This window comes from Scophthalmus maximus, chromosome 16 (genome assembly GCF_022379125.1).
Source record: "Scophthalmus maximus strain ysfricsl-2021 chromosome 16, ASM2237912v1, whole genome shotgun sequence".
NCBI lineage: Eukaryota > Metazoa > Chordata > Actinopteri > Pleuronectiformes > Scophthalmidae > Scophthalmus > Scophthalmus maximus.
This window is the reverse complement of record NC_061530.1, coordinates 20096569-20120410: the sequence shown is the minus strand read 5'-3', so window position 1 is coordinate 20120410 and position 23842 is coordinate 20096569. Positions and strand designations below refer to the sequence as shown.

The 23842-nt window shown below is 46.6% G+C and overlaps 2 protein-coding genes across 3 annotated transcripts; both read right to left on the bottom strand.

The window, feature by feature from the left end:
- Positions 1-37: 37 nt before the first annotated feature.
- fads6 (fatty acid desaturase 6) lies at positions 38-6980 on the bottom strand. Its single transcript, XM_035612181.2, has 6 exons — positions 6561-6980; positions 3634-3800; positions 2871-3051; positions 2495-2682; positions 1705-1884; positions 38-773 (listed from the first exon to the last, which is right to left on the bottom strand). Exons 1-6 carry the CDS (start codon positions 6775-6777, stop codon positions 624-626), a joined length of 1083 nt encoding a protein of 360 aa, XP_035468074.1. The 5' UTR covers positions 6778-6980; the 3' UTR covers positions 38-623.
- Positions 6981-8183: 1203 nt separating this feature from the next.
- On the bottom strand, positions 8184-13695 carry LOC118287197 (Usher syndrome type-1G protein homolog). 2 transcript variants are annotated; one of them, XM_035612153.2, is made up of 4 exons: positions 13273-13695; positions 10535-10982; positions 9243-10069; positions 8184-9141 (listed from the first exon to the last, which is right to left on the bottom strand). In XM_035612153.2, exons 1-3 carry the CDS (start codon positions 13434-13436, stop codon positions 9245-9247), a joined length of 1437 nt encoding a protein of 478 aa, XP_035468046.2. In that variant the 5' UTR covers positions 13437-13695; the 3' UTR covers positions 8184-9141; positions 9243-9244. The 2 variants fall into 2 exon arrangements, with proteins under 2 accessions (XP_035468046.2, XP_047183617.1); XM_047327661.1 differs by having other exon boundaries at positions 13245-13415.
- Between the last annotated feature and the right edge of the window lie 10147 nt (positions 13696-23842).

Here is a 23842-nt window from a genome sequence, read left to right as displayed (position 1 = left end):
CGTTCAAAACTGTTTCTCAGATCCACGATAAGTCATATGAATAGAGAACCACTTTAATAAAATATGATTAAATAATTATAATGGTTAAAACAAACAAACAGGAAAACAAACTGAACTAATCACGTGACCTCTTTGGCCGAGGAAATAAAAAAGATCCGTCTGCTGAGGTGTGTCAGTGAACGTCTCGCCTGCGGCACCAAAGTGTCCAGAAACTCTCCTCCAGAGTGGGAATCAACTTTTCCTTCATATATCTCATGAAATATGATCCTGTGAATAATCTGTTGACGCTGCATGTTTCTGCCACAGGAACCAGGAAGGAGCCACATTCATCCAGGAAGCTCAAACGGAGCCTGAGTGAGTCGAACTCGCTCCGTGAGACAGACCCCAGGTCAGTTTGAAGAGCTGTGACTTTAAATACAACACTCATACATCAACCTCATCGAGCTGGTGACCGAGAGCTTCGTGCCATTCGATTTAATCACATACAGAACATCAGATTAATTTAAATCCTAACAGAAGACTACATGAATCTAACGTGTCAGTGTCAGTGTTGATTGAAACGCCATCCCGGGCGCAGGAGGTTGTGCTGTTTGAGTGTGGATGCTCGTCAGTGTCGTCCTGCGTCACTGCAGCGCCACCAGCTCCGTGATGGGCGGAGCCAGCACCATCAGCTCCTGGTACCTGTGGAAGAAGAGGCTGAGGCGGGAGGCGTAGCTGTCCTCCTGGTACGGGAGCTGCTTCTCGGCCAGATACCTGGACACGACGGGCTTCACCTGCAGACGGAGACGGAGAGAGACGGGGTCGGTTAAATATGAAAAATTAAATATACATGAAATGGATATCAACCTTTCACATGCGGTTCCTCGCAAACACACAGTCATTAAGAGTAAAAAAGTGATGTTTATTTAGTGTAGAAACTTTCACAGAGCGAAGACACAAAGTAAAATTTTAAAATGATTATTTGTTTAAATTAAAATGTTATAATGATAATATTAAATATAAATAATAAATAAGTCAAAAAGTCAAAAATCGAAATAAAATGTACTAAAATAAAATAATAATAACAATGACGATACAATTTTGAGAAATATACAAAACATATGATATTTATTATTTTATCAAATTATTCATATATATATATATATATATATATATATTGCAAAATACTCATTATTAAATTATTAACTGACACCTTTGGGTTCATGTGATATTATTGAATTATTGAACCGAGGGTTCTTAATTTCACATAATGTTTCATTGAGAGAAATTCCGACCATCTGGTGCAGTTGAATATTTTATGGTCTTGAATAAACACAAGGTTTATTTTTTGATAGTTTAAAGGGACACTTCAGAGATTTAGTATCAATATTCCAAACAATTTGAGGACTTTCAGACTTTCAGATTTTTTGTCCCTGGTGTGACTTCTACAATTCCCATGATGCAACTCAGTATTAGACCCTTCTCACCTGGTTAATGTTTAAGCCGTTCAACCTCCTCCGCTGCACTTTGTAACACAGACCACCGACTCTCTCTGTCACGATAAGTTTCACAGTGTTTCACCCATAAAAAACACTTTCATCATTCAGTGGAATGTCCCTTTAACCTCTCGTGTATTTAGCTGCTATCAGATGAATTCAACACCCGTGCGGAGGGACATGTCTGTGTCGGTGGCTTGTGTTGTTGTTGTTGTCGTCGTCGTCCTACCTTCAGGCACATGTTATCAGACAGGAAGGGGAACAGATGATGCTCCACGTGGCAGTTGATAAGAGAGTGTCCAAAGATCCAGTCCAGCACCGGGTTCCGGGGCAGGTTCAGGACTCCGTGAGTCATCTGGTGGATCCTCTTCGGTCGACCGGTCGGGGAGAACATGGGGAGGCCGATGTGCTGCGGGGTCACACACACACACACACACACACACACACACACACACACACACACACGCACACACACACACACACACACACACACACACACACACACACACGCACACACACACACACACACACACACACGCACACACACACACACACACACACACACACACACACACACGCACACACACACACACACACACACACACACACACACACACACGCACACACAGGTTTGTGGGACACTAAGTTCACGGGGGGACAAGGGATGGGACGACGGCCAACAGCAGCAGCAGGACACAGGAGAGAAGAGCTTTTCGGTCCGAGCGACCTCCGAGAACAGAAACGCTGCTCCACCGTCCGACTCTCGACTTCACACGGAGAACCTGTGTTTTCTAATCCGCCCTCACGCGCTTTGATCAGAACAATGCACAATGACCCGCCTCGACTCCATCCGTGAATTGTTCCCTTCATTATCCCTTTGATTCACAGACTGGTCGGATCCAAATGCGAACACAAAGCTGTATTCACATGGAGGGTCTGTCGCACTGAGAGGTGATCCAAGTCTACAAGCATTAATTCATAACGTATAAAGAGTTCCCGGAGCGGCAGGTGTTTCTCACCTGGAAAATGTTGACGTGAATGTAGGGCACGGAGAACATGGCCCTGCAGACGAGCATGCAGAGCAGGGCGCCGCGAGCGGACTCGAACCCGGAGACGTGGATCAGCAGCCAGTACTGTGAATACAGGCCCAGCGAGACCATCAGCACGGTCCTGACCACGTGGGTCAGAGGGTGACCTTTGAGATGAGCTGCAAAAGGAAAAAACAGCGAATCAGAAAAGCTGTCACCTGCGTGAGAGCAAACTCACACCTGAGTGACGGAGGAGGAGGCAACACGGGAGTCTGAACAGAAGGAAAAATCGGTTTCAACTACTAGATGTGGAAATATCTGAGTGCACCGTCGTCACGTCTGTCTTTGGGCCGGCGGCGCCGCTTACCGAGCGCCACAAGTGGCGTGATGACGGGCATGGTGAGGGGGGCGAGGAACAGGTAGACGCAGCGAGGCAGCAGGGGAACCTTCCAGACGCTGGAGTCGCCCAGTCCAATCACGTTGGTGTGAGCGTGATGCATCTTGATGTGGCCCCGCACGCCGGCCCGCGCCGAGAACGACCCGCAGATCTGTGTGCACGCACGCACACGCACACGCACACACACACACACACACACACGCACACACACACACACACACACACACACACACACAGATGTAAAACTTCTCTTCTCTAGCACTGGAGGTAAAGAGCAGCGGAGGTCGCGCGGAGTCTTTATTTGCCTGCGGAACATTCAGTAAACACCCGCGTCCACATCCACCCGCTCTATAGTTCACCATGACTGATTGTTCCGGTGATGAGAGGTTATGAGACTCACGGATTAACATCCTGATTTGCAGGACATCACACATTCGCTCTTTCCAGGGGTCATAAATGGGTTGTTGCCAAATGATTTTCTTGTTGTTTTTTTTATTGAATTGCTCGTCTTTATCAACAGTGAGCACAGTTACACCTCTGCACAGCTGTTCATCGGTACATAGATACAGCGGGCAGCTGTAGGAGTTGAAGGAAGTGTTTAACATTTTGGGAACATGATATTACTCTCATATCATTAGTTTTTTTCTACTTTGTAAGTGATATATTTCGATCGGTTTGGAGATGAATTAAAGATGGAGTTGGATCAAATGGTCCTCTCTCTGAGACACGTCACCTCGATGAAGAAGACGGCCCAGAGCTCGGCCCAGGCCGGCGACTCGCTCAGCGACCCGTGGCTCGCCAGGTGCGTCCCCTTGATGGTGAGGACGGCGTGGGCGACGCCCATCAGCAACACGCCCGCCGAAAACCACAGGAGGCGAGAGGAGGAGAGCAGCAGGAAGGCTGCGAGACGGGGGCAAGAAAGACATCCGCTAATGACCTTGGCAACGGGACCGACAAGATATACAAATGTTCAGTCTTTTACATGTTGGATTTACATTCATTTCCATTTTCTTTCTTTTCCTACAACTCAGTGTCTATGACGTTGTCATGGACGTGTCCTTTGACCCCGTAACGTTACAGACCAAGACTATATAAGGCTGCGGCAAAAAAACAAAGCTGCTCAGTGGATGACGGATGTGACGGACCTATAATATCTGTCGACATCACAACATGACTTTCAAAATCTATTTACTGTATAAAACCTTTACGTTGTGTTTATTTAAATTAAACTGAACTAAACAACTAAACTAAACCAAAACAGTTACTTTCATTGTAAATACATTAGACCCGCATGTAAATGTTAACAAATTGTTTTCTTAAAATGTCGGGGGGGCAAAAGTGAAAATGATTTACCATAATTTCCCTGAAGCCCACGTTAATAAATTCAGGGGTATGTTTGCTAGCTAGCTACTTGCTAATGCCATGCTAATATTTTCATACATATCACGTATAGCTTGGTAGCACGCTAGTTTATACATGTATCACATGCTAATGGTTAGCTTATACAGCTGAGGCTGACGTTGAGGAAAGTCTTGAATTTTGGAGGAAATTCCATGAGCTCAAACTCAGAGTTAGTTAGAAAAGACAAGTAAATAAAAATGTATTTGCTTGTTCTGTTTTCTGTGACAGTATTGAACGAAATATGCACTAATATGAACATTAGCTTTGGACATTAGCTTGGACACCGAAGAATTTAGGTGTATGTTAGCGAGTAAGCATGCTAACCTGCTTATGTCGCGCTTAAATTTAGAAAGGTTCTAGCATAAGAGCTTGTTAGCATGTTAATTTGTGTCCATGTAGCATTTATGACGTGCTAACAGTTAACATGTTAGTCAGGGCATCACCATGATTTAACATATTAATGTCTGTTAATGTTCATGTTTGCCGTGGAGAGAGTTTTCAAACATGGGCACAGCTGAAGGTGTGTGACGCTTCATGTCTCTGGTCATTTTGCGTCTATTTTCGGTCATTTTAAATCCTTCTAGTTATTTATTTCTTCATGTTTGTTTAATGTCTCTTTATAGTTGTTGTGTGACTTCTTATTTTAACTTTTTTTCATCACTTTGTGGTCATTTGTGGTTGTTTAGCTCCTTGACAACAGTCACTTCATACAGAGGTTGCGGCCCAGTTGGCCGCTGACCTCTCGGGCCCCGGGGTCAGCGAGTGGCTGGTGGGTCAGATATCCATCCGTGCGTCCAATATATAGTCGTGTGAAAATGTGTCTGACCCACTGACAGACCAACTGACCGCCTCTTCCAACCTCAGTGGATAGAAACACTGTGGTCACCATGAGCGACTGTCAACCTGCGGGAGGATCAGGTGGACGAAGGGAACTTTATCCTCCGCTGGAGGCTGATCTGTGTCTGACACTGTTATTACATCACTGGTTTTATTTACATGTATCTGTTATTCAGGAAAGTCTCCACGTGATACATTTAAAAACTACATCTTATTTCCAATGAGTTTCTTCATTTCTTTTGTCACTTATTCCAACTTTAATTGTTATTTATTGATGATCAAATGACCTCAGTCTGATCACGTGAGATGATAATTGTAACACATTTACTTGATGTGGCTGTAATGTGAAAACAGGATTTAAAAAGAAACTGGTGGGACACCGGCTCCCACGTTCTCTTCCTAACGCAATAAAAAGAGCGCTTATAAATTGCACCACCTATTTCAAAGAAGACTATTTGGAGGCGATGAAGTCAGACGCTGTGTGACGCACAGTGACAGATGCTGCCGCAACTCGATTCGTCTCAGAAGTGAACATTTTATATTTGAATACGTCTCTGAGGAAGTGAGCGGTGCGAAGTGCAGGCACAGTCTACGTTACAAACCAAACTTGCAGCGGGAAGCTCAAAGTTGTCAGATCCAATGATCGGGTGACGTGAGGCACAATGGACACCGGGCCCCTAATTGAGGTCAGTCGCTGACCGCCGGTGACCCAGATACATGGGAACCATATGAGCGACGGGAACCAGACGAAGGTTTGGTGGGAAGTTATTACGTTTCAGATGAAATGAATAAATAAAGACAAATTAAAGTCAAGACAATGAAATAAATAGTAATATTTCTAAAATTCCACTGGTTCAAACCTCTGGAATGTTAATATTTTATGGTTTCCTTCATCTCCCGTGACAGTAAACTGAATATTTCAGAGGTTCGGACTGTTTGCGTTGGAGGAAACAGGAGATCTTAAGCTTAAGCTTTCTGAATAGATCACACACAAACACACACAGGACTCAACCACTCGTCCACTTTGCTCCTGTAACGACCGAATTTCGTCATTGGGGGACGAATAAAGGTTTATCTTATCTTATCTTATGATTGACATTTTAAAACTTATTCTATAGACAAAATTAATAATTTTAACGAGAGAATTATCAGTGGATTCAATCAATTCTGAAAAGAATTTGTTGGTCACACACATAATGCAATTTTAAGATTTCAACTCGGGGAATTTTTCTTTTTCCTTTTAAAGACAGTTTATACAATAAGGTTTTGCAGCCCGAGAGACAGTTATGTTATGATTCTATATTGTCCTGTAGAATAAGTTCAGCATTGTAAAAGTAATATCATAATTGGAATTTCAGATGATAAACAGAAAAAACAAGTATGTATAATTCATTTGAATGTTTGGAGCGTGAAGTTTCTTACCGGGCGGCAGGCAGAGGAACGCCGCAGCCAGGATGCTGCAGTCGATCCCCCTCCTCTCCCACCAGCTGCTCCCCTTCACCGTCCGCTGCACCAGCCTCGTCAGCTCCATCATCAGCGTCTCTCTCTCCGCCTCCTCACCGGCCCTCTTGCTCGCCCCGTCGCCTCTCCTCTTGACCTCATCCCGACCTTCCCACCGCTCCTCCGGCACATTCTGCATGTCGGCTCCGCTCGTTGCTCAGGGGCAGCAGAGTCACCACGCCAGGTGTGAGTCCTCTCGCGAGTGGCCGGTGCCGAGCGAAGCGCTGCACCCTGAGCGCGAAGTCAACAGGTCAAAGTCAGCATTGTGAAAGAGCTTAGTGGCTCCAGGCATTGTCGAGGGAGGCCCGGCCCACTTCCTGTGGCTTCGAGACCCTCCTCCTCCTCCTCCTCCTCCCCTCCTCCTCCTCATCCCTCTCTCCTGCCCTATCCAGCCCCCCGTCAGCTGACTCCGGTTGCAGTCCAGCAGCAGCGGAGGAATGTGTTGTCCTGTGAGGTGATGGCTCCAAAAATGCTCACACAGAAAACTGCAGCTGCTCAGATCTCCGAGTCGCCTCCCCCCTCCCCCCTTGTGTCTCATACATTCTGCATGTCCTTCTCCGCCCTTTGTGTTTCTTTTCCCCTCCTCCCTCCTCCCTCCTCCCTCTCATCACTGTAACCTTGGCAATCGTCCTGGGAAAGAAGAGGCAGAAGACGGGGGCTGACGCGAGGATTAACCGAGGCCGTTCAGTTGTTTCTCCTCTAGGTGAAAGGTTCAGCGTGAAAATGAGGGAGATGCAGGAGCGCAGGAATGCGTCCAGATTGGACGGGGTGTGTGTGTTTATGTGTTGGCGGCTTGTATCTGGTGTCAGTGCTGCCTTTCCCCTCTGGAGAGAGGCCAGTGTTCTGGGCCCGAGGCCCCGCTGACTGCACAGAGCTCTTTAAAAGACGGAGTGAGTGTATTTTCTTTTTCTCCGAATGGGCAGCGGCTCCTGCGGAGACGGGAACACACGAACCACCAGGCTGCCAGCTCGGTTTACAACCTCCTGCCGACTCCTGCTTCTTCTTTTCATTTATACAAACACTCATCTGTCGGTGTCGGGACATTCAACGCTGACGAGACGCAGGATGGAGCTGCAACAAATAGTAGATGGTCAGAAAAACACATTATTCTGATATTTTAACTCAACGGGAAATTCAAAAAGGCCCGTTTCAGAAGAAAAGATTATTGGATTATGTATTATTGAACCACTTCTTACTGCTCCGACCCCGGATGACCGGTTGAAGATGAGATGAGATATTCATTCACAGATCATTCCTAGGATGTCGCCATCAACCTTTTTGACGAAGACATTAAATTGAGGCTTGATATTTTACAGTTTAACTTTAAACTTTGTGGAAATAAAGAAAAAGATGACACATACAACCAAATATAGAAAACTTAAAATTAACATTTTGTTTTCTGTGTTGTATATTCTACCAGAAAATACTCAGGTAAAGTAAAAGTATCTCAGAATTAAACTTCAAATACAGTATTTTTATAAGGATATTTTTGGTTAGTTGGGTCACTGTAAAGTCACACACACAAAACAATCATAATATTCATTAACATAATTTGTATTTTATTAAAAGCGACATTTTTACAGGATTTTTTTTTTACAAAAACAGATTTTTCCCCCCCACAACATAAAAATGTACATTCATGCACAGCCATACTCTCAAGTGCAGACAAACCTTCTGTGAAACCAAACAGGAACTCCAGATAACAGCGTTATCTAGAAAAACGCTCCCATGACCTCGCAGTAACGCCTCGGTGTTCGTACTGTTGCGACAGTGTTTGCAGAGCAACAGTCGGTTAGAGGCTTTTTTTCATCCGTCACACGTGAACAGTCGAATGAAATAACACATTTAAAGTAGTAAAACTGTACAACAGAGACATAAGCAATAACATATTAAGATGTTAAAGGACATTCACTAATAAGTACAGTACAGATTCCCAGGTGTTACAGTAACAGGCAGGTTTCACTGGAGTCTGTGCTGCCTTCACTGACAGTACGGGAAGGTAAAGACAGCAGATGGAGACAGCAACAAATATGCATAAAAACTTCCCTGTGACTTTAACCTTTATTATAAAAAAGACAAAATAATGTCATGCTACTAAGAATAGAATTAGGCCTTTAGCTCTGAAACCATATTGTGTTGTATCACAAAAACGCCACACGGTGGTGCTGTTTATCCAGAAAACATCTCCACCGATCTGGTGGAGCGTCATATGAAAAACAGGTATTTTAAAGTTGTTCTGGCTGATTTGATTTCTTCTCAGGTGGAGTTTGGGTGGAGCTGCACTAGAGGCTTGCTCAAAGTGTTTAAGAGTAGGAGTGACCAAAACAGAATGTGGCCTTCTGATACAGCTTTTTTGTAATTTGCCAAAACTTAGCATTTTCTTCTTTTATTAGCAGATAAATATTGTAGGCAATGAACTCACTGTAGAAGTAATTCAACATGAACAAAGGCCATCCACTCTCTTCTGTTCTGCGACGTCTGTGATCCCCAGACTATGCTGAGGCTGCATGCAAACACAGAAGCTTATGTTAGGTTTAACAGGTATTAACGAGTTGAATGGAGCTTCGCCGTTAAAACTAAATATGTATCTTTTCCCCCACTCACCTTCAAAGCTCAGTGTCCTCAATGGCCTCTGGTTCGTCTAGCGCGTCCACGCGTCTCTTGCAGGCGTCCAGCAGTTTTTTCCTGGGGCCCAAAGGGATGTGAATGCCCGAGAGGTCCTGGTCGGAACAAAGCAGCAGAGCCTGCAGGTCGATCTTCTCCCTCCTGAAGATCGGCATGAACTCACCGAGGCCCTGCGAGGCCAAAAAGGTCTCGAGAGGACTGCTCTCTGGATCCAAGTCCTCGTCCAGCCCGACGTCCGCCTCCTCCCAAGGCAACTCCTGCATGTTTCCTTCTTGCAGGCTCAAGACGCTGCCAATGCTGTCCCCGTCAAAACTGGGCGAGCGCCGAGGCAGACGCCCACGTAGACGAACGTTTGGCGACCGGCCCGCAGGTTCACTGCCTACGACGCTCCTCTCATCTTGTGTCCCGATGCCAAACATGCCCGCACTCAGGTAGTTCCTCCTGAACACCATGGTGCCAAGCCCGGGTCGGTTGAACAGGGAATCGCGACCGGAGTCAGCGCTGATCTCCGAGTACGCAGCCTCGTGGAGGCCCGGGTCGCTCATGGCACGGGAGACGGCGTCTGCGTCGTCGTCGTCGTTGTCACGGGGGAACATGTCTCGTATGTTCAGGCGGGAGCGCTCCCTGGGGTTGGCGAAGGTGCCCTGTTTGAGGAACATGACGTCGTTGCTGAGCTGCAGGCCGGACAGCGAGCGCACACTCTTCCTCCCGTCCTCGTAGATCTTAAACGTTCCATCAACTTGCTTCTTCTTTTCCAGCTTCTTCTGTATCTTGGCCTTGCCCTTGGCTGTGGATTGCAGAGTAGCCTAAGAAGAAAGTATAAATTTAGAAAAACAAGGAATCGGCAAAGGTTTCCTTTTACACTAATGAATGGGTAAACCCACCAATGACTGGTCCCGTCGCATCTTCTACCAACAGTCAAAGTGACCACGATCTTTTCCGAACGCTCACCAAGTATCTCTACTTTGAACCATGACCATGGTTGTTCCTTAAGCAACGTGGAGCATTTAGCCTTGAACAGCATCTTTCCCAACTTGAGCTAAACAGATTTAGTTGCCTGAACTGGACCAAACCTCGCCCTTGTTGTTGGCAGATGAGAAATGCTCATTAATGTAATTTACAAAGCCACAGTGACTTTTGTCGAGGGTTGTTTTGGAAGACAATGACAAATCTGTTTTGTGATTGAGGTCAGAGGATTGTTGACTGAAAGCTAGTGGAGCTGAAGCTAAATCCTGACGTCCAACAGGACCTGGATTCTCCAGAGAAACTACCTGAGAGTATGGCATGTTGGAGGTGACGGTGTTGAACTTGCGACTCAGCGTGCTGCTGCTGGTGTAGCTGGAAAAGCTAATAGCATCCAGGTTGTCCAAAGCCGCCGACTCCTTCATGAACTTCCTCTCCATGCGTTCCCGGTGCTTCCTCTGGAGCTTGGCGCAGTCTTTGATCCGGCACTCCGCGGCACGGAAGGCCCGGTCCTTGAGTTTGCCGATCAGCTTCGGGTTGAGGGTGATCTGCTTGGCAGCGATGGAGTCCAGGTAGCGGACGCAGTCCATGTGGGCCTTGGTGGCGGCCATGTCGAGCGGCGTGTGGTAGTCGTTGTCCAGACACCACACGTTGGCACCGAACGCCACCAGGAAGGACAGGCAGTTGTGGTGGCCGTTGGCAGCCGCCAGGTGGAGCGGCGTGTTCCCCCAGATGTCACACTTGTCCGGGTCACCTCTGGGAGAAGAGGGGGACAAGAAGCCATGATGGATCTCCACATCAATGGAATCACGCGTACAGTCATCTTATTCAAGTTAGCTCAGTGGCTAACCTCAATCAACAAGATCATAGTTGAGCTGATTTTAGCCCATTCATTTCCTATGGTGCACACTATGGTCAGAAGTATGATCTCTCTGAAGTAGAGTGGCTGTTATTACCTATTTCACAGTCTTTATGCTAAGCTAACCGAGTCCATAATCACATAAACACCTCATCAGTGTTGTCCAGTTTACAGGGTTGAACTCGTCTCACCTACCTTCCCCTCCTCTTCCTGTTTACCCTCCAGCCACTCGACTGAGTCCTGATCAATAATTGAAACACTGCAGGTTAAACATGGCAGAGGCGACTTTGCATTATTTATCCCACACACACACACACACACACACACACACACACACACTCACACACACACACCAAGAGTCTTTTTTCGTAGGTGCCCCAGGACAGGGGTCACCACCTTTCATCGTGAAGCACGACGCCTGATTTCCGTTCCCGTCTCCAGCGCCACACGCTGGCAGAGCGTGACATCGGACACTGGAGCGAAATTTGCTTGTGTTTATTTCGCCGTGAGCCGAGAAGGCGACGAAGCGGATCGTGTTCCGACGGGTACGAGTCAGGAACTGTGGCGCTGTGGTAACGTGAAGGAGGAACCAACGGTACCAATAGTAACTTGACCATGAGTCAGACGTGACACAGTCATCAACCTCCAACTGCACAAGCAAACAACAACCTGCTCACTATAGCAACATGTAGAGCCGAGTGCAGAACCTCAATACTTTTCTTTCTTTCTTTTTAATTTATTAATTTTTTTATTAAAAGTAGTAGTATTCATTTTTTTAATTTTCTCTCTTACTTGTGGTCGTCATTGGTGGGGGGAGGACGGGGGAGGAAATGAGGGGAGGGGGAGTTTATTAAAATTATGGATGATAACATAGTTGTGTGTGAATGTGTGTTAATTTATTATGTTTTTTTCAGACGTTTACAAAGACGTTTACGACGCAGAAAAGATGTGCTGGAATTATATTTACGTAAAAAAAAAGAACCTTGTTCTATATGTCTGGTTGAATTTGTCTTTTCTTTTTATTTATAGTTATTTATAGTAAAGTTTATGGTTAAACTACAAAATGTCAAGCCTCAATTATACCTTTCTTTGTCACTACAGTGTTGAGGACATCTTAGGAATCATTGGCATTTTTTTTGTATATATCTTTCAATATGTCGGTATCTGAATATCAATGTATATCTTTGGACTGTGGAAGAAAAACTCACGCACGCTCACGATTTGAACCCAGAACCTTCTTTCTGTGAGTCAACGGGGTCAACCACTGTACCACCACGCCGCCATGTTGTTTATGATCACAACTATTGACCTTCCCACCCGTCAGTGTTTCCCAAATCCACACAGAAAACACACTAAATGGTTTGAAGTTACACGGCAAATTCAACAGCGGAGAGTCAGAGCTCTGATTTCATATCCACGCTGCGCTTCATCCTGCAGAGGCGGTTGCAGGAAGAAGATGCTCCATCCATCACTGTGACCTTCTCCTGCGTCTGCAGCATCCCGACTCCACTTCCCTCCGCTTCACTAGGTCGTCTGATAAACTCGTTCTGGACCTGATATTAAAAATTGCTTCTGGGCCCATGGGGGAGGAAGTGACCTTTGTCTGTAATCAGGCTGTTAAAATGTATAAATGTGAGATGTGGCACAATATATATTTATCTTTTTCATTCCTGTGATTTATTTTTGTCGATAACAGCGGGCACAGGTCAGTGAGGTCAAGTTATAATATACAATAAAGACACAAATACTTTATATAAATAATCAAGCTGTATAGAATTGTTGATATGTATTTTCATATGAGAATTGTTTTTGTGATCTATCAATTAGTTATTTTTCTTAAAAATGTCACACAAAAAAGGCCGGCAACTAAAGATGACAGAGATATACCAAACTAAAGAGAATTTTCATTTTCATTGTAAAACTAATAAAACATAGATTATAGACTAATTTTGAATAATTGTATTTATCATATATATCAAGTGTTGCAGCTGTAGATATAAGAAACCTGTTAAATTGTATTCATGTAATACGAACAACTTTCTGTGAACAGAATAATTTTTAGTCTCATACACGGAACATTTATAAAAGCTTAAAGAATCAATTTAGTAAATAAAAACATCTATAATTGTCATGAGTGTGACTGAAGGGACTGATCGGACCTCTCTGCTCTCCGGACTCCGGACTCACCCCCGGCCCACGATGAGCCGCAGCGCCTCCAGGTTGCCGTGGTACGCGGCCCACAGGGTCGGTGTCATCCCGTCCTCGTCCGGCGCGTCCAGCTCCCTCCGCGTGGCCTCCCGCAGGACGTCCAGGTAACCGTCGCTGGCCGCCCGGTGGTACCGGTCGTTCATGGCGGCGGCGGCGCGCCTCGCCCCCTCGGTCCCTCGGTCCCCCGGCCTCGGCCTCGGCCCGGCTCACTCCGCGCTCGGTTCCATGGAGGTCCTGGAGGTCCTGGAGGTCCTGGAGGTGCTGGAGGTCCTGGAGGTCCTGGAGGTCCTGGAGATGCTGGGGCTCCTGGAGGTCCTGGAGGTCCTGGAGGTGCTGGAGGTCCTGGAGGTCCTGGATGTGCTGGGGGTGCTGGAGGTCCTGGAGGTCCTGGAGGTGCTGGGGGTCCTGGAGGTCCTGGAGGTCCTGGAGGTCCTGGAGGTGCTGGGGGTCCTGGAGGTCCTGGAGGTCCTGGAGGTCCTGGGGGTGCTGGAGGTCCTGGAGGTCCTGGAGGTCCTGGAGGTGCTGGGGGTCCTGGAGGTCCTGGAGGTCCTGGAGGTGCTGGGGGTCCTGGAGGTCCTGGAGCTTCTCCTCAGTCCGCGACGCGCGGAGCCGGAGCGCGGCTGAAGGGGGGTGGTTGCTAGGAGACGAAAAAGCGAGGCGTGCTGTGTTGTCACGGAAGGGGCGCGGCTGCTGCAGCCATGGCCCCGCCCCCTCGTCTTCCGATATGTTTAGCACTGTAAAAAAAACATTTGAAAATGATTTAAGTAACTTTATTTTAATTTAAATTGATGGTTGATATAGTTGTTTGCAAAAGTTGTAAATAAAACTGTAAAAAAAAAAAAAATATATATATATATATATATACTTTTTTTTTCTTTTTTTTTAACTAAACAAAAATAATAGTTGAGCTTTTTCTACTTTCCATGACTGGATTCAGCATCTGTATCATTTATGAAGGAAAACAAACCAAATTAAAGCTGCGAGCAGCGATGATCGGGCCCTCGCACTCTCGCCGTCGGGGACGCGCCGGCAGCCGCTCTCGACGCGTCCGCCGAGTCTCGCGACGGCCGGTCGGGACGCGCCGATTTCTCTTCCCCGCGTCCTCATTTTGAAAATGCCGTCTTCCTGGCGGGTTCAGTTCGTGGCACCGACAGACTACAGGTCGAAACATCAAAAAGGTCGACTCACGGTTGACAAACGGTCAAAACTTTCACAGTACAATATCAGCCTTGTCTCACAACTAAGTCGACCAAATTTGAATTTTCTCCAGTGAACCTGCCAGGCAGAGGAAGTAAAAGTCAAATTTCTAACGACCTGTTACCATTAGGTGGCGCTATGACTTGTGTTAGACTATGACATTTTAGATGTGTTGAGGGTGGGACTGTTATCATGGCTGAGAAGTTTGGATCAGATCAGACCATTTACCTTTGGTTTGGAGCAACTTCCTGTTCATGGCGAATCACGCTTCACCACGGCCGCGCCTTTCGATGTAGACTAAATCTTTTGATATCGTTTGATCAGGGACGCCTCCTCTACGCGTTGCTAAAGTTTGAGGCAGATCCGAATAACCGCCTAAGAGGAGTTCATCCATGTGCGTCACCTTCCGTTAACTGCTTACGCCAAGGTAAAATCCAAAATGGCTGACTTCCGGTTGGGCGGAGCTAATTGCTCCCAGAGGCTTTTTTGTAGGTCGTTGGAAGATACACTAGCCGACCGAATTTCGTTCATCTACGTCAAATTTAAAGGCAGGGGCCATGACTTTGAAATGTTGTAGGGGGCGCTATGGAGCCATTTTGACATAATTTGACAAAAGACACATATCGGACATATCGACTTGCCACTCTGAACATGTCTGCCATGTTTCGTGAGAAACAAAGCATCATAAGCGCCTCAAACATGTATCGGTATTTGATGGCGAACAGGGCGTCACCATGGCAACAGCGTTTGACACATGGTCAAAAATTTCACAGTACAATATCAGCCACGTCTCACAACTACGCTGACCAAATTTGAGGTTGCTCCAGTGAACCTGCGAGGCAGAGGACGTAAAAGTACAATTTTAAACTTCTTATCACCATTAGGTGGCGCTATGACTTATGTCCAATATTGACATGTAGATGTGTTGAGGGTGGGACTGTTATCATGCCTGAGAAGTTTGGATCAGATTAGACGATGTACCTTTGATTTGGAGCAACTTCCTGTTCATGGCGAATCGCGCTTCGCAGCGGCCGCGCCTTTCGATGTGGACAATAAAACCCCATGCGCCGTTTGATCGGGAAGGTCTCATCTATGCGTCGCCCAAGTTTGAGGTGGATTCGATTATACACCAAGGAGGAGCTGGTGGTAAAATACGACACCTTTGTTTTTCCATCGTTTTCCATCGTTTGCCTATTAAAATCAAAAAGGCGGACTTCCGGTTGGGCGGAGCTAATTGCTCCAAGAGGCTTTTTGGTAGTTCGTTGGGAGGTACATAAGCCGACCGAATTTGGTTCTTCTAAGTCAAATTTAAAGGCGTTAGAATTGACTTTGAAATATTGTAGGGGGCGCTATGGAGCCATTTTGACACAATTGGACAAAAGACACATATTGGACATATTGACTTGCCACTCTGAACATGCCTGCCAAGTTTCGTGAGACACAAATCAACTCAAGCGCCTCAAACATGTATCCGTATTTGATGGCGAACAGGGTGTCACCATGGCAACAGCGTTTGACACATGGTCAAAAATTTCACAGTACAATATCAGCCACGTCTCACAACTACGCTGACCAAATTTGAGGTTTCTCCATTGAACCTGCGAGGCACAGGATGTAAAAGAAGAATTTCAAACTTCCTATTACCATTAGGTGGCGCTATGACTTATGTCCAAAATTGACATGTAGATGTGTTTATGGCGGGACTGTTATCATGCCTGAGAAGTTTGGATTAGATTAGACCATGTACCTTTGATTTGGAGCAACTTCCTGTTCGTGGCGAATCACGCTTCACCGCGGCCACGCCTTTCGATGTGGACTAAATCTTTTGATATCGTTTGATCCGGAAGGCCTCCTCTACGCGTTACCCAAGTTTGAGACGGATACGATGAATCGCCTAGGAGGAGTTCGCGAAAGTACGACGCCTTCCGTTCGCCGCCCACGCCAAGGTAAAATCAAAATGGCTGACTTCCGGTTGGGCGGAGCTAATTGCTCCAAGAGGCTTTTTGGTAGTTCGTCGGGAGGTACATGAGCCCACCGAATTTGGTTCTTCTACGTCAAATTTAAAGGTGGGATAATTGACTTTTAAGTGTTGTAGGGGGCGCTATGGAGCCATTTTGACACAATTGGACAAAAGACACATATCGGACATATCCACTTACCACTCTGAACATGTCTGCCAAGTTTCGTGAGACACAAAGCATCATAAGTGCCTCAAATATGTATTCGTATTTTATGGCGAACAAGGCGTCACCATGGCGACAGCGTTTGACACATGGTCACAAATTTCATAGTACCACGTCAGCAACTTCTTACAACTTAGCTGACCAAATTTGACGTTGATGTGGTCAACCTATAAGACAGAGGACGTAAAAGTGTAAAAACATTATACTTCCTGTTGCCAGTAGGTGGCGCTATGACCTATGTCCAATATTGACATGGTAAACTGTTCAGGGCAAGATTGTTATCATGCCTGAGAAGTTTGGGTCCGATCGGAGCATGTACCTTCGATTACGAGCGACTTCCGTTTTCATGGCGAGGGATCGAAATTCGCCACATTTTCGCCACGCCGTCACAGCGGGGGGCTCTGACGTACACTCAAACTTTTGATATCGTTTCATCCCATGGGTCTTTAGATGACACACGACAAATTTGAAGTTGCTCATGTGAAATTTGTAGGAGTAGTTCATGAAATTATGGCACGTGAAATATGGATTTTGACACAAAATGGCCGACTTCCTGTTGGTCATAGGAAATTTTGCCAAGAGGTTTTTTGTCAGTCCCGACAAGATGTATCTGCCCCCCAAATTTCATTTATGTAGGATACACCGAAATTTTTTTCCCTATACCTGATGATTTTTCCAGGGGGCGCTGTGGAGCCCCTGGGCCACACCCAGTGCCGGGCCTCTGGGCCTGAGTAGCGGGAGCAGTTCTTAACGTGTGTGCCAATTTTCGTCCGTTTTCGCATATGGGAACAGGGTGCAAAATGAGCGACCGCGTCTGAACAAGAATAATAATAATAATTAAAGCTGCAAGCAGCGATGATCGGGCCCTCGCACTCTCGCCGTCGGGGACGCGCCGGCAGCCGCTCTCGACGCGTCAGCCGAGTCTCGCGACGGCCGGTCGGGACGCGCCGATTTCTCTTCCCCGCGTCCTCACTTTGAAAATGTCGTCTTCCCGGCGGGTTCGGTTCGTGGCACCGACAGACTTCGGCCTGTAGATATGTTCGCTGGTGACATTTCATATGCTCGGGTGGCTTGGTTTTTTTGTATTGTAAGGAGCGCTAAGGAGCTGCTTTGCAACGGCCGAACTCAAAACTCATGTCCGATCGAACCTGTCCGTGTTTGTAATGCGTGTGCTGTGTTTCGTGCCTGTAGAAGCATCCCCGACACAGTGAAAGAACACCTCACGTTTCGTGGCGAATCGCGCTCCGCTGTGCCCGCACCTTTTGTCGTAGACTATAAAACCCTATGGGCAGTTTGATCGGGAAGATCTCATCTACGCGTCGCCCAAGTTTGAGGTGGTTTCGTTTAACGGCCAAGGAGGAGGTGGTAAAAGTACGACACCTTTGATTTTCCATGTTTAGACATATTAAATCCAAAATGGCTGACTTCCGGTTGGGCGGAGCTAATGGCTCCAAGAGGCTTTTTTGTAGGTCGGTGGATGATACACTAGCCGACCGAATTTCGTTCATCTACGTCAAATTTAAAGGCGGGGGCCGTGACTTTGAAATGTTGTAGGGGGCGCTATGGAGCCATTTTTACACAATTGGACAAAAGACACATATTGGACATATTGACTTGCCACTCTGAACATGCCTGCCAAGTTTCGTGAGACACAAATCAACTCAAGTGCCTCAAACATGTATCCGTATTTGATGGCGAACAGGGCGTCACCATGGCAACAGCGTTTGACACATGGTCAAAAATTTCACAGTACAATATCAACCACGTCTCGCAACTAAGCTGACCAAATTTGAGGTTGCTCCAGTGAACCTGCGAGGCAGAGGACGTAAAAGAAGAATTTCAAACTTCCTATCACCATTAGGTGGCGCTATGACTTATGTCCAATATTGACATGTAGATGTGTTTAGGGCGGGACTGTTATCATGCCTGAGAAGTTTGGATCAGATTAGAGCATGTACGTTTGATTTGGAGCAACTTCCTGTTCATCGCGAATCACGCTTCACCGCGGCCACGCCTTTCGATGTGGAGTAAATCTTTTGATATCGTTTGATCCGGAAGGCCTCCTCTACGCGTTTCTAAAGTTTGAGGCGGATCCGAATAACCGCCTAGGAGGAGTTCGTCAAAGTACGTCACCTTCCGTTCACTGCTTACACCAAGGTAAAATCAAAATGGCTGACTTCCGGTTGGGCGGAGCTAATTGCTCCAAGAGGCTTTTTGGTAGTTCGTCGGGAGGTACATGAGCCCACCGAATTTGGTTCTTCTACGTCAAATTTAAAGGTGGGATAATTGACTTTTAAGTGTTGTAGGGGGCGCTATGGAGCCATTTTGACACAATTGGACAAAAGACACATATCGGACATGTCCACTTACCACTCTGAACATGTCTGCCAAGTTTCGTGAGACACAAAGCATCATAAGTGCCTCAAATATGTATTCGTATTTTATGGCGAACAAGGCGTCACCATGGCGACAGCGTTTGACATATGGTCACCAATTTCATAGTACCACGTTAGCAACTTCTTACAACTTAGCTGACCAAATTTGATGATGATGTGGTCAACCTATAAGACAGAGGGCGTAAAAGTGTACACACATGTTACTTCCTGTTGCCAGTAGGTGGCGCTATGACCTATGTCCAATATTGACATGGCAATCTGTTCAGGGCAAGATTGTTATCATGCCTGAGAAGTTTGGGTCCGTTCGGAGCTTGTACCTTCGATTACGAGCGACTTCCGTTTTCATGGCGAGGGATCGAAATTCGCCACATTTTCGCCACGCCGTCACAGCGGGGGGCTCTGATGTACACTCAAACTTTTGATATCGTTTCATCCCATGGGTCTTTAGATGACACACGACAAATTTGAAGTTGCTCATGTGAAATTTGTAGGAGTAGTTCATTAAAATATGGCACGTGAAATATGGATTTTGACACAAAATGGCCGACTTCCTGTTGGTCATAGGAAATTTTGCCAAGAGGTTTTTTGTCAGTCCCGACAAGATGTATCTGCCTCCCAAATTTCATTTATGTAGGATACTCCAAATTTTTTTTCCCTATACCTGATGATTTTTCCAGGGGGCGCTGTGGAGGCCCTGGGCCACACCCAGTGCCGGGCCTCTGGGCCTGAGTAGCGGGAGCAGTTCTTAACGTGTGTGCCAATTTTCGTCCGTTTTCGCATATGGGAACAGGGTGCAAAATGAGCGACCGCGTCTGAACAAGAATAATAATAATAATAATAATAATAATCCTTACGGAAACAATAGGGCCTTGCACCTCGGTGCATGCGGCCCTGGTGCATGCAATGCCCCAGGTCCGCGCACCTCGTGCTCGGGCCCTAATAATTAAAGCTGCAAGCAGCGATGATCGGGCCCTCGCACTCTCGCCGTCGGGGACGAGCAGGTCGCCGCTCTCGACGCGTCCGCCGAGTCTCGCGACGGCCGGTCGGGACGCGCGGATTTCTCTTCCCCGTGTCCTCACTTTGAAAATGCTGTCTTCCTGGTGGGTTCAGTTCGTGGCACCGACAGACTTCGGCCTGTAGATACGTTCGCTGGTGATATTTCATACGCTCGGGTGGCTTGGTTTTTTTGTGTTGTAAGGAGCGCTAAGGAGCTGCTTTGCAACGGCCGAACTCAAAACTCATGTCCGATCGAACCTGTCTTCGTTTGTAATGTGTGTGCTGTGTTTCGTGCCTTTAGAAGCATCCCCGACACAGTGAAAAAACAGCTCACGTTTCGTGGCGAATCGCGCTCCGCTGCGCCCGCACCTTTCATCGTAGACTATAAAACCCTATAGGTCGTTTGATCGGGAAGATCTCATCTACGCTTTGCCCAAGTTTGAGGTGGATTCGATTAACCGCCAAGGAGGAAGTGGTAAAAGTGCGTCGCCTTCCATTCACTGCTTACGCCAAGGTAAAATCCAAAATGGCTGACTTCCGGTTGGGCGGAGCTAATGGCTCCAAGAGGCTTTTTTGTAGGTCGGAGGAAGATACATTAGCCGACCGAATTTCGTTCATCTACGTCAAATTTAAAGGCAGGGGCCATGACTTTGAAATGTTGTAGGGGGCGCTATGGAGCCATTTTGACACAATTGGACAAAAAACACATATCGGACATATCAACTTGCCACTCTGAACATGTCTGCCAAGTTTCGTGAGAAACTAAGCATCATAAGTGCCTCAAATATGTTACGTATTTGATGGCGAACAGGGCGTCACCATGGCAACAGCATTTGACATATGGTCAAAATCTTCACAGTATCATATCAGCCATGTCTCACAACTAAGCTGACCAAATTTGAGGTTGCTCCAGTGAACCTGCGAGGCAGAGGACGTAAAAGTACAATTTTAAACTTCCTATCACCATTAGGTGGCGCTATGACTTATGTCCAATATTGACATGAAGATGTGTTCAGGGCGGGACTGTTATCATGCCTGAGAAGTTTGGATCAGATTAGACCATGTACCTTTGATTTGGAGCAACTTCCTGTTCATGGCGAATCACGCTTCACCGCGGCCACGCCTTTCGATTTAGATAAAATCTTTTGATATCGTTTGATCTGGAAGGCCTCCTCTACGCGTTGCCCAAGTTTGAGGCGGATACGATGAACCGTCTAGGAGGAGTTCGCGAAAGTACGACGCCTTCCGTTCGCCCCTTACGCCAAGGTAAAATCAAAATGGCGGACTTCCGGTTGGGCGGAGCTAATTGCTCCAAGAGGCTTTTTCGTAGGTCGTCGGGAGGTACATGAGCCCACCGAATTTGGTTCTTCTACCTCAAATTTAAAGGTGGGATAATTGACTTTTAAGTGTTGTAGGGGGCGCTATGGAGCCATTTTGACACAATTGGACAAAAGACACATATCGGACATATTGTCTTGCCACTCTGAACATGTCTGCCAAGTTTCGTGAGAAACAAAGCATCATAAGTGCCTCAAATATGTATTCGTATTTGATGGCGAACAAAGCGTCACCATGGCGACAGCGTTTCACATATGGTCACAAATTTCATAGTACCACGTTAGCAACTTCTTACAACTTAGCTGACCAAATTTGACGATGATGTGATTAATCTATAAGACAGAGGGCGTAAAAGTGTAGACACTTGTTACTTCCTGTTGCCAGTAGGTGGCGCTATGACCTATGTCCAATATTGACCTGGCAATCTGTTCAGGGCAAGATTGTTATCATGCCTGAGAAGTTTGGTTCCGATCGGAGCATGTACCTTCGATTAGGAGCGACTTCCGTTTTCATGGCGAGGGATCGAAATTCGCCACATATTCGCCACGCCGTCACAGCATGGGCCTCTGACGTACACTCAAGCTTTTGATATCGTTTCATCCCATGGGTCTTTAGATGACACACGACAAATTTGAAGTTGCTCATGTGAAATTTGTAGGAGTAGTTCATTAAAATATAGCACGTGAAACATGGATTTCGACACAAAATGGCCGACTTCCTGTTGGTCACAGGAAATTTTGCCAAGAGGTTTTTTGTCAGTCCCGACAACATGTATCAGCCTCCCAAATTTCATTTTTGTAGGATATGCCGAAATTTTTTTTCCTATACCTGATGATTTTTCCAGGGGGCGCTGTGGAGCCCCTGGGCCACACCCAGTGCCGGGCCTCTGGGCCTGAGTAGCGGGAGCAGTTTCTGACGTGTGTGCCAATTTTCGTCCGTTTTCGCATATGGGAACAGGGTGTAAAATGAGTGAACGATGCTGAACAAGAATAATAATAATAATTAAAGCTGCAAGCAGCGATGATCGGGCCCTCGCACTCTCGCCGTCGGGGACGCGCCGGCAGCCGCTCTCGACGCGTCAGCCGAGTCTCGCGACGGCCGGTCGGGACGCGCCGATTTCTCTTCCCCGCGTCCTCACTTTGAAAATGTCGTCTTCCCGGCGGGTTCGGTTCGTGGCACCGACAGACTTCGGCCTGTAGATATGTTCGCTGGTGACATTTCATATGCTCGGGTGGCTTGGTTTTTTTGTATTGTAAGGAGCGCTAAGGAGCTGCTTTGCAACGGCCGAACTCAAAACTCATGTCCGATCGAACCTGTCCGTGTTTGTAATGCGTGTGCTGTGTTTCGTGCCTGTAGAAGCATCCCCGACACAGTGAAAGAACACCTCACGTTTCGTGGCGAATCGCGCTCCGCTGTGCCCGCACCTTTTGTCGTAGACTATAAAACCCTATGGGCAGTTTGATCGGGAAGATCTCATCTACGCGTCGCCCAAGTTTGAGGTGGTTTCGTTTAACGGCCAAGGAGGAGGTGGTAAAAGTACGACACCTTTGATTTTCCATGTTTAGACATATTAAATCCAAAATGGCTGACTTCCGGTTGGGCGGAGCTAATGGCTCCAAGAGGCTTTTTTGTAGGTCGGTGGATGATACACTAGCCGACCGAATTTCGTTCATCTACGTCAAATTTAAAGGCGGGGGCCGTGACTTTGAAATGTTGTAGGGGGCGCTATGGAGCCATTTTTACACAATTGGACAAAAGACACATATTGGACATATTGACTTGCCACTCTGAACATGCCTGCCAAGTTTCGTGAGACACAAATCAACTCAAGTGCCTCAAACATGTATCCGTATTTGATGGCGAACAGGGCGTCACCATGGCAACAGCGTTTGACACATGGTCAAAAATTTCACAGTACAATATCAACCACGTCTCGCAACTAAGCTGACCAAATTTGAGGTTGCTCCAGTGAACCTGCGAGGCAGAGGACGTAAAAGAAGAATTTCAAACTTCCTATCACCATTAGGTGGCGCTATGACTTATGTCCAATATTGACATGTAGATGTGTTTAGGGCGGGACTGTTATCATGCCTGAGAAGTTTGGATCAGATTAGAGCATGTACGTTTGATTTGGAGCAACTTCCTGTTCATCGCGAATCACGCTTCACCGCGGCCACGCCTTTCGATGTGGAGTAAATCTTTTGATATCGTTTGATCCGGAAGGCCTCCTCTACGCGTTTCTAAAGTTTGAGGCGGATCCGAATAACCGCCTAGGAGGAGTTCGTCAAAGTACGTCACCTTCCGTTCACTGCTTACACCAAGGTAAAATCAAAATGGCTGACTTCCGGTTGGGCGGAGCTAATTGCTCCAAGAGGCTTTTTGGTAGTTCGTCGGGAGGTACATGAGCCCACCGAATTTGGTTCTTCTACGTCAAATTTA

What these genes read in the sequence shown, in the direction of transcription:
- fads6 (XM_035612181.2), bottom strand. Translation starts at nt 6,777, where the DNA reads ATGCAGAATGTGCCGGAGGAGCGGTGGGAAGGTCGGGATGAGGTCAAG. An exon ending in GTTCCTCTGCCTGCCGCCCG is followed by an intron (nt 3,801 to 6,560) that starts GTAAGAAACTTC and finishes CCCGTCTCGCAG; the next exon opens with CCTTCCTGCTGCTCTCCTCC. An exon ending in CTGATAACATGTGCCTGAAG is followed by an intron (nt 774 to 1,704) that starts GTAGGACGACGA and finishes CTCCGTCTGCAG; the next exon opens with GTGAAGCCCGTCGTGTCCAG.
- LOC118287197 (XM_035612153.2), bottom strand. Translation starts at nt 13,436, where the DNA reads ATGAACGACCGGTACCACCGGGCGGCCAGCGACGGTTACCTGGACGTC. An exon ending in CGGCTCATCGTGGGCCGGGG is followed by an intron (nt 10,983 to 13,272) that starts GTGAGTCCGGAG and finishes CTCTTCTCCCAG; the next exon opens with AGGTGACCCGGACAAGTGTG. An exon ending in CCAACATGCCATACTCTCAG is followed by an intron (nt 10,070 to 10,534) that starts GTAGTTTCTCTG and finishes CTTTCTTCTTAG; the next exon opens with GCTACTCTGCAATCCACAGC.